Genomic DNA, 9891 nt, shown 5'->3' with positions numbered 1-9891 from the left:
AACTACTTGAAGTACGTCAACAGTGTAGATGAGCCTGTCAGAAATCAATGAGTGTGTAAGTGCTCGTGGTGACTGTTTTGAGTCCCGTTAGCCGGCTTGCACCGCTGCTACCACGTCAGAATTAATCTGAAGCATGATTGAAGTGAACTACGGAGGAATAGGCGAGCTGAGAAAAATATTTGCATGCACAGCTATTGTATTGCTGCGGCGCAGTACTCTCCACTGGAACGGCCACGGCGCGCGACTAGCCGGAATGCGCAGCCTTGGCTCGCTTGCAATGTAGAACACGGAAGTCAGTCAGTTGCTCTTGACTGAGGAAGCACAACCATTACAAGAAAAGAATCAAGCTCATGCTTTCGCTGGGGATACGCCAAAGAAAGGCAACTGGCACACAAATTAAGCTAGAAAGTGAAAGATAGACGAAGGCAGGTTACGTCCTGCAATGCCAGAAACTGGAAAGCCTCTGCATTTAATTTTTCATCAGACCCACTAACCTTCTAACGAGGCACTTCCTCATCCTGTTTCCAAGAATTGACAGCTTGAGCATCTGTGCTGCTGAAGCCACAAAACAGCACTGTAAGCATGTTGAGTCATTCCTACAGCCCAAAGCATCCCTTCAAATCAAAAGCAAGGAAAACACAGAGGTAAAATAGCGGAGCGCCGCCACTATCTATGGTATGCTATAAAGTAAGTTCATCAACCACAGAGAAAATGTGTGTGAAGACTGTAGTTAAAAAGCAGTGACTCCGAAGTGCCTTATAGGCATGTGAGTACAGATGCGTCGAGATTCGTTGCCTACACGTGGAACACGCACACTCTATCACATTCTACAGCTCTCCAGATAGCCAGAAGCGTGGAAGTCAGAAAACGTACCTGCCAGTGCCCCTGCCTTGTTCGGATCCTTGTCCATTTTGATCTGGCTCGCATCCGCCAGCCCTACTCTTCTCTCCATCTGTGGCGCTGCATTCCCCGCTTTTGCCCCTGCTGAACGTATTTTTACTCCAGCTACGTATTTTGTCCCACGTCTTGTTCACATGCCCTGAACTGCCAGAGCGCTCCGGCTGCTGTTCCGCTTCGGCAGCAGGCTGACGGATTGATGCGAACTTTCGAACAGCTAAAAGCAACAGTAAAGGCAAAGAAGCAGGCAAAAACCGACAAAGGCAAAAAAAGCGATACGACGCGTAGAGTTCAAGAAAAATTTTTCCCGGGAAGTTTCATGCTACGGCAAAATTTTCACATTTCACTCCCCTCCTAAACTCAGTTATACGCCGATTAAATACTTTTCCTAAGAAGCCCCCGACGCATGTCCTCTTACCTGGCCTCTTGAGAGTTTCGTGAAAGTCACTCTGACCAAGAAGGATCTTTGTATCTCCTGGAGAGAAGCCGGTGAGTTTTCTTTCGTAGGGCGTCTGCCTCATGAGGGACGATTGTCTTTGTACTGAGCACAATAGCATGGGACGCACAGTCATGAATACTACAACCGAACACATTTGTTCCTAGACACTGCAAACGTTGCGAGTCAAATAGTGAAACGCCAGTCCGCTAATAGCTATGCATCAGACGATCAATGCTTGCACGAATAACTGAGAGCCACGATTCCGAACAGACGGAGGACTTGTCTATGACAGTCACAAGCAGTGAGCAAATTCAGACACTAAAGGTGGAGAGCATTCCTACCATGATAGTCAAGTGTGCTCGGCAAAGTTCCAGAACGACACGAGAAACTGGCTGAGTCGAGTGCAGCAACGGAGGCCCCTGAGGGGCTCCGTCCTTGCCGCAGCGACGGTTCATTTGATGGCATGTTGAGAAGTGTGCCGTTTTGGTCGCCTTCGCATAAACCAAACCGTCTGAGAACAACAAATATCCGCGTAAGTGTTTCCCAGCCGACGGTGGATCTGGAGTTTCACTCTGCAGGCACACGCTTGCACTTTCACATGAAAAAATGATGGGCCGGTTGCTCAAACATGTGGCTCGCAGCTAGATACACTTCACAAAGACGCCTTGAGCTCATCGCGTGCAATGAATGACCTAATGACCGTGTCGGCTAAGGTCGCCGGAGGAAAGTAAAACATTCATTTAAGCAAACATACAAGATCACACACATTCGAAATCTGTCAATGTGCTGCGGCTCATTTAGGGTGTGTGAAGCAGCCTTTTGTAGGACGAGAGTGACCCATTCGCGACTCACGTGACTTTCCGGATGAAGACACAAACGAGTGACTGGGCCTCCACGAGACTTTAGGTAGATCAAGTCCCTATGACATTGGATTTCCTTTTTGTTCAAGCAGAATTAAAAGCTACTTGGTGACACGTAGTGCCGTCTCGCCTCGAGCACGCAAGGTGGCCACTGGCTTGCGAACAGAGCACGTGGTCTCATCGCTCACGAGGACTAGCATTATCATTTCGGTAACAAAGGGCAAGGCAGGGATCAAGGCCCGCTTTTAAATAAGATTCTTCTCCTTATTTATTAAAAAACAGTTACTATTTATTAGAAAAAACAGTTACTAAACACAGTCCTGCGAGCCGTCATCACAGGCGCAAGCCTTCGGACTCGAGCCAGGGGCCACTGTGCAGGCAGACATCGTAGGCTTATTTTGATCGATTTCAATGCGGTTATCCGGAATTTTGCGAGCCGATCGCGGTAACCTCGCCGTATTCGTTCGTGTGACTGCGTTGGCAGACCTAACCCTGCTTAACTACCCGTTCTCCCATTGCCTTCTTTGTCGATCAATTGGTTCGTTATTTTGTGTCTACTTCTTCTTCGAAGTTACAGCACGCACCATAATTGTGGCCTGCCCCAAGAATACGCCAGAAACTGTAGCACACTGCGTAGCAAACTCCGCCACCTCCCTCAAATAACCGGAGGCCAGATGAGAGCAGCTTCGGTTGAAGCACTGGTACTGACACTAGCCAAACTCGTAAGTACAATTGCCTGCGTCCAGGCCGCTAGTTCTGCCGACACCTCTTCGCCGCATCATCAGCTACTGTGGAGAATATGTCTCCGCATGTTCCACAACAGTGGTAAGCTCCACGGGCTAATGAAAAGCCAAGGAAACAAGAATTCGTTCAGCAGCCGACTGATCGCGCTACACTCATTAAATCAGCTGCTGTCTGAATAAATATAATAGAAGCGGATGGTGCAGAATTTAAACCAACCACAGCACTGGAGCAGTGTCACGTCACCCTTCCGGGAATAACCAGGCGGCATTCCTCCTCCACACGGAAAAACAGTAAATATCCAGAAAGCGGGGGCGCCCATTACGCCATCCGAGCTGGAGGTCTTGCAAGCAGTGCCTTCGGGACGTTCGCAAGGTCAACTGTCTTCAGCTTGAGAAGGCGAGCCGCCCTGAAGCACAAGGGAAGCCGGCAAGAGTGCTGGCAATGGCTCCACGTGAAAATAACCTTGTACACCGATCCGCCAGAAGGTAAAGAAGCAACCAGTACAAACGGTCCACAATGTTTTCAACTGTTCAGCGTATGAGCACAGTTATGCAGCTGCCTCACCTCTCCTCAGGCCTCCCACCGCATTTCCAACCCAGCTGTCGGAGCTTCTCCTTAACCACTGTGGAAAAGCAAAAAAGTTTACACAGAGAAATAAGCTACATTCAGACTAGACTCGGGAGCAGCTCGAATCAACATACATGGCAAAAGCCCAGCAAGGAAGCTTAGATTATTGTGAGCGTCGGCGAGGGTAGCACTAAATACACTGAACTAAAGCATTGCCACAAAATCAAGAAAGCAAACATGCACATCGGAGGATGGAAGCGTGAAAAAGACGCACCATCCGCATCTACGGCCTTCAAAAGCTCCTCGGCGGTGCTGAAGCGGCTCACGTCCAGCTGCTGCGCCTCTCTCACCACCCTTTCAGCAGCAGCTGCGATCCGGGCAGCTTCAGCCTCAGCTTCTGCCTTTCGCCGACTTTCTTCCTCCTGCGCAGCCCTCTCCGCAGCAGCTGCTGCCCGGGCAGCTTCAGCCTCGGCTTCTGCCCTTCGCCGACGTTCTTCCTCCTGTGCAGCTGAGTTCTTGAGACGCATCTGCTCCAACTGCTGCATCAGCGCCGTCGCCTGAGCATCAGGCTTGGGACTCAAGGATATACCACTCTTCTCCCTAATGCTGCCACCAAAGCCTGACTGATATCTTGCAGTTCCTGACGTGTTCGGGAAAGCTCTCCCACTGCTCGTAGCCGCTGCCCGTTCGTTCAGGGGGTTGTTCGTAGCGGTGGCTGGGCCACTCGCTGAATCGGCATCAATACTAGAACTATGAGGAGACGAACCTCCCTTGCCAGTCTCACTGCTGTCTAGTTCGCTGGGTTCTCCATCTGAATCAGTGTCGGACCACTGGTCATCTTCGCTATCGAGCTCTACAGCATCACGAAGCTGGGAGAACACGGCATGGTTCTGTGACGTCGCAGCCCGATTGCGCTGCTCCGCTTCCATTTGCCTTCTGCAGGCACGTTCAGCATCAGCAAGAAGATGCCAAAAACTAAGCAAATAAAAGAAAACCCATAAATACCGAATGTTACGCATGGTAATGGGAAGTGGAAGCTCAACCAGCCAACTAACCACTGGTACGGAAGACAATGAAAAGTCTAGAGCGAGTGCAGAGCGACTCGGGCAGCCGCGTAGCCATACCGCAATGCTGTTTGCTGTTTAAGGCCCTGAGCAACAACTGAGGGCATCTCGGAAACCTGGGCTAACTGTTCGGATATAAAAGCGGGGTCTACAGAAACAGCAGGCTTTGTTTCCTGCAAATGAAATGGAGGCAAGTCACGCAGGAAGGGCGCAGCGCTGACATATGCCATGTATGCTCATCCTGCAATGATACAATGACAAAGTTTGAGGAGAATTGCGCTCTAACCAGGGTTCTACAGCCTTTGCAGTAACCTACCGGCTCCTTATTTTCTGGTGCTCCGTGCGTCAGTGCGGCAACCAACGCATCTTCCTTCCTCTTCTTCTCCATCCATTCTTTAATACGAGTGACCACTTGGGCCTGTCGAATTCTTCTCCCTGTTAAGTCTCTACAAAAAACATCGGCGAAGCAAGCAAACTAATGCATATATCTCATGAACAAGGGCTCGGTAAAACTACTGTAACCCGTAGATGTGAAAGCTTGTGAAGGCTAGCCCACGCACCCGACACGAAACAGTCAGCCACTTTTGCGTGGCTTAACACAAAACTTACCTGCAAGCATCAATCGAGAAATTTGCTCGTTTTTTCTTTCGGTGTTTCTTCAGTAACGCACCAAAACCACCCTTTCCTCCCGGCAGTCTCAAGAGTAACCAGAGCGAACAAAGAGGCGAGCCATGTTCTGTTTCTGATTTCGCTTCCGATCTCTCCTGACCGCCCCAGTCTGCCGCTATTCTGTATGCTGCTTCGGTGCCAACAACTTTTTCTAGCGGGAGGCACGTATTCGGATGTACCTCCCTCTGCTGTAGCACCACGCGTAGCTTGGCAGCCGCCACTTCTGCCGGGAATCCAGCGCGTGCTGCTGCCAAGGAGAAGATGAAGTATCCCGGAACAAAAAGTCCCGTAGCTGAGCCCTCAGTGACAGGAGATGAAGCTAGTCTACCTGCTGAAGCTGTTTCTGGACTTGTGCAGCACACGCACTTCGCCTCTTCGTCAGTAAGAAGCGGAAGATCTTCCAGGGGAAGGGACACAACAGAAGTGCTCCCCCATGGTAAATTTACAAGGAAGGTGACACTGCGGCGTCCGTTACTTGCCACTGCCACCGAATGAAGGGAAGTGGTTTGATTCGGCTGAACCTTCAGAATGCTAGAAGGACTTTCGGCCCCGAAGGGGGCAGCATCAGGCCGCAGCACCGCGAGCGAAGCCATTTCTACCCTTTTTCACTCAATAATAAGGCTTCACTACAAATACTCGCGACAGTCACTGCGACCCTGCAGAGAATGCAGGGTTACAGGAGCTGACTTCAGTGCTTGCCGAAATGCAGCCACGCCCTTTGGCTCCAAGTGGAGTATCTGCAAAAAGCCAGACTATATAAATGTAGCTGTGTATGCGCAAAGGAAGTCGCGTTGGATGAACTGGTGGACGTCATCAGATACTTTGTGGAGGAGGCTGAAGAGAAGCGCATGCAGCAGCGGGCCCCCCAATGAATCAGTCCCTTCAATGGCGGGTCAGTTTAGGGCAGCGCGGCACCCTGTCTATAAGTTTTAAATTGCCTTATCCATCCTTTCCCCCGTTGCAATTCATAGTTAACTGTGACCTCCGGGTTGTGCTTTGGAGAAGGCAGGGCGTGGCTTCCCGCGCGCAGGAGCCACCGTCTTTGGACTGCCTGACGCCAGCAACTGTATGGATAGGTACGAGTGTCTATGAAGTGTATCATAAGAGGGTTCTTGAGCCTCCAGGAGTAAACAGTGTGCGAAGAGGAAGGACAGCCTCTATGTTTGTGTAGCCGTCGCCGACCGCATTTGCAGCGCAATTGGCTTACAGCGTGCATTCAGAGCGGCCATCATTCACAGAGACCCCACGAGCGCTTCAGGCAGCTTTGGAGGGGAAAGAAAGGACCCCACAATTTTTCCGCCAAAGGATACTGCCCCCAATTGGCGCAGCCTGGGCGAAAGTCCAGTGACCAAATCGTCCCGTCTTGGGGCTTGCCGAAGAGTGTCGGCGCTCCATTCACTAGCCTTGCCTGCCACAGCAAGTTGCAAAGAGCGAAAGAACAACAAAAATCAAGCACAAGAGTTGCATGACGAGCGCGAGATTGCAAGGCTGGTTTAATGAGGCACCGGGATCGCCTGAATTGGACGGGAGGTGACGAAAATAAGCGCACATAATATTGTACTTGTCTCCCCCGGGATTTCGGAACTGCGTTTGAAGCTTTTGGAAGCTCAATCTGGGCAGCAGGAAAATGTCATTTGGCTTCACTCGTTCCACTACGGAATCGGCCAACTACTATTCTAAGCAAAATTCAACTGAACTTCCCAATGGACCGTCGGACTCAGTGTCGCAGCTGGCATGGGTAGGTGTTGTTAGCTCTCTGCGTCAGTGTAGGCTGAGCAACTTCGCGGTGCGTGAGCGGCCCACAGCGCTGTGTTCAGCTGCTGCTTTGATGTCCATCTGCGGCGACAGTTTGTTGTGCGCTTCAGTCTCGTGATGGGCAGGCACTGGCCTGCGCTTCGTGGGACCGAACCTGCCGGGTCTGGCAAATAACAACTCAGCCGGCGGCCTTCGGCAGCAGTGGCCAAAGCGTTTACAAAGGGAACCCGCAGTCGCTCTTCACAGAAACGGCACCTATTCTCTCTTGTTGCTTTGGAGATGTAAGTCCCCATGCCACAAGCAGGAGCGTCTTAGGACACTGTTCAGGCCAGCCTTTATTTGCTGCACTTTGTGGCGCGTACTTGTGACTTTTCGTCAGACAACGCAGATGCTGCTTACAGCGGGATGCGACAAGCAGGTGAAGGCGTATGACCTCATCAGCGGCCGGACCACAGGGCAGGTCATCGGGCAGGTGAGATGAACTGTTTTGGCTTCCCGGCAGCTGCATTTTGCCTCTTTGAACGGCGCTTATAGCGTGTATCGAAGCAGCATGTATCTGTTGCTGTTTGGTTTAGTGTTGTGACGGTTGTTCCCTCTGAAATTTTTGCTCAGCATGATTCTCCTGTTAATTTCGTGGCATGGAACCCTATGTACAAGTTGGTCATCAGCAGTAAGCCACAACACTATGGCAGTCGATGAGGAGAACAATTTATATCTTCTGTGTTGCGGCCTTCGTAGCTGTTATTTTCGGCTGCTTTTGCCTGATGCAGTTTGATGCAGCCTTTCCGTGCCCATGCAAAGCAAGAATTGTCTGTGCTGCGGGGGTTTGGCCACTTTTAGTGAATTATGCAATATTTTCTTTGTTTTCCGTGTGTGCGTCCTTTTTCCACGACGCAGCAAGTTGGGACGGAGCTGTGAAGATGTGGGATGGCAAACAGCCCAACCCAGTTTGGCAGCAGAATGTTGGCGCGAAAGTGCGTAAGAGGGGCGCACTGACAAACAGGGTAGTTCTTGGCTACCAACCTGCAGCTTCACAGTGGCTTGGTCTTGCTAAGCTTAGATAAGTCGCCCATGCATCTCCGCGTCAACACAAGTAGTATTTTTTTCGCGTTGAGTTTTCCACAGAATTGCGTGCCTGCCTGTGATACCTCGAGGCTTTTATTTAAGGTTTGCATGGGCTGATCTTTGTTTCCCTTTCTGTGCAGATATGCAAGGCGGCTTTCCACGACTGTTTCTTGGGGATTTGCGACACGTTCCATGACTGTTTGATTTTAAATGTTCCTCTTCTTTTCCAGCAGAACCAGATAGCCTTTCCTGTCACAACGCCGAGCGCTGCAGCTGCTGCTTCTATACCGGTCTTCACTAAGGCTGGATCTCAATATCAGAAAATGCAAACGCGATCTATTGCGTTCTTCCCTGACGATGCTTCACAATCACCAGGGGCTGCAATTGGAAGCGTAGAAGGCAGATGCAGCATTGTATACATCAAAGAAGAGCATAAGTAAGGGCAAAAATCCCATTTTTAGCGCTGCGCTCTTTTTGCGAGCGCTGCTTGAGCGTATGAGCAGGCTGCTGCATCTCTCGCAGAGCTAAGTAGGAAGGCGCGATAGTCTGTTTGGGCTCGTTTATTACTGCAGAAATATGGAATTTAGCTATCGGTGTCATCGGCAGGACGGGCCACAGCAAGTACTGCAAATATACTCTGTAAATGCGATCTCCTTCAACAAGCTCAAGTCGTTTAGTACTGGCGTACGTCCCTCGAGCTCAGTTTATTGAGAAAGCAGGTTTACTTTTATAGATGAAATAGCCAAAAAGGCGTAGAAGCCGAGGGACACTAGCCACTAAATAGCACCGCCTTGACTGAACCTGTTATTTTCAGGGATCTGATGGCATTATCGTCTGCTGGGACAAAGATTCGAGGCAGAAGTATGCATGCAGCTAGCGTAGAGCAGTACCTTGTCCGGGTTTGCTCAGAAGTTCATCAGACTCTCCCTGCATGTTTCTTGAGCATGTCATCTATTTCTCGATGTGCGTTTGCGTGACATCTTGCTTTCTTGACGTTTTTATAGGCTGAAGACATTTGAACCTGCGGGCGCGCCGATAGCGGATTTGAAATATGACCCCACATCAACAGCGCTCGCATACGCCGTGTCTTACGACTGGAATAAGGTAGAGGTCACAGTATTTTTACTTTTTTTCCCATTATCGTGTTGGAGGCCTTTCGCTCCTAAGTTGACCCAGCGGGTCTCTTCATACCAACGTTTTTATGGGCAATCTTCTCTTTGTTTCTTCAGGGCCCAGACCAGCAAGAGATGGCAAAAGGACATCACGTTTACATTCACGCAGTAAGGATTTGCATGTTCCAAATTTCACGTATTTGTTTTTCCGCTTGGATGCCGAGGACGTGCATTGTGCATTACCACTTTGGTATGGGCAGTAGGTATGCCCTGTACTGACTGAAGTTGTTTTTATTTGCAGATGAAAGAAGAGGACCTCCGCCCACGTCCAAAGAATACCCAGCGTCGCTGAGTTGCGACTTTTCTATTTTGTTAGCTCTTCAGTGGCTCCTGTCGTGAGGAGCAGCATTTCAGCCGGCGGAGCAGCCAGCCCAACACCACTGAATTCGTGCAGCTGACGCCGGGGCGTCACTCTGTAAAGCGCAGCGTGCAAATATGCAGAAACGCCTAGTGACTTCAGCTGCCGCATCGCCAAACTTGGGCCGGGAACTTCGCTGTTCTGCAGACTGCTGGCCTCACTGCCATACTGGCAAACTAGCGGGACTGCGATGTTTGTTGCAATCAAATTGCAACAGTTAATGAGCGATATATCGCAGAGTTTACGTTTGTCTGAAGCTTTCGAGGCGCGCATTTTGCTGCTGCGTGCCTAGAATGAACTT

The 9891-nt window shown here is 50.3% G+C and overlaps 3 protein-coding genes across 3 annotated transcripts; 1 reads left to right on the top strand and 2 right to left on the bottom strand.

The window, feature by feature from the left end:
• Positions 1 to 244: 244 nt before the first annotated feature.
• Positions 245 to 1418, bottom strand: ENH_00081890 (hypothetical protein, conserved; the record flags this gene model as incomplete). Its single annotated transcript, XM_013582982.1, has 3 exons — positions 245 to 311; positions 874 to 1114; positions 1316 to 1418. 3 exons carry the CDS (start codon positions 1416 to 1418, stop codon positions 245 to 247), a joined length of 411 nt encoding a protein of 136 aa, XP_013438436.1.
• Positions 1419 to 3258: 1840 nt separating this feature from the next.
• ENH_00081880 (hypothetical protein, conserved) lies at positions 3259 to 5833 on the bottom strand (the record flags this gene model as incomplete). The annotated part of the gene is made up of 6 exons (XM_013582981.1): positions 3259 to 3346; positions 3505 to 3562; positions 3782 to 4443; positions 4632 to 4744; positions 4888 to 5017; positions 5181 to 5833. The coding sequence occupies 6 exons, from the start codon at positions 5831 to 5833 to the stop codon at positions 3259 to 3261; spliced, it is 1704 nt and encodes a 567-aa protein (XP_013438435.1).
• A 1034-nt stretch (positions 5834 to 6867) lies between these two features.
• Positions 6868 to 9340, top strand: ENH_00081870 (poly(A)+ RNA export protein, putative; the record flags this gene model as incomplete). Its single annotated transcript, XM_013582980.1, has 6 exons — positions 6868 to 6978; positions 7106 to 7276; positions 7375 to 7467; positions 8201 to 8496; positions 9065 to 9164; positions 9290 to 9340. Coding segments are annotated over 6 exons (822 nt in total), but the record flags the coding sequence as incomplete, so codon positions are not given.
• Between the last annotated feature and the right edge of the window lie 551 nt (positions 9341 to 9891).

The sequence above is a fragment of the Eimeria necatrix genome, genomic scaffold, assembly GCF_000499385.1.
Source record: "Eimeria necatrix Houghton genomic scaffold, Enh_scaff8, whole genome shotgun sequence".
Taxonomy (NCBI): Eukaryota; Apicomplexa; class Conoidasida; order Eucoccidiorida; family Eimeriidae; genus Eimeria; species Eimeria necatrix.
Note: the sequence above shows the minus strand (reverse complement) of the source record. Positions and strands in the feature narration are given on the sequence as shown.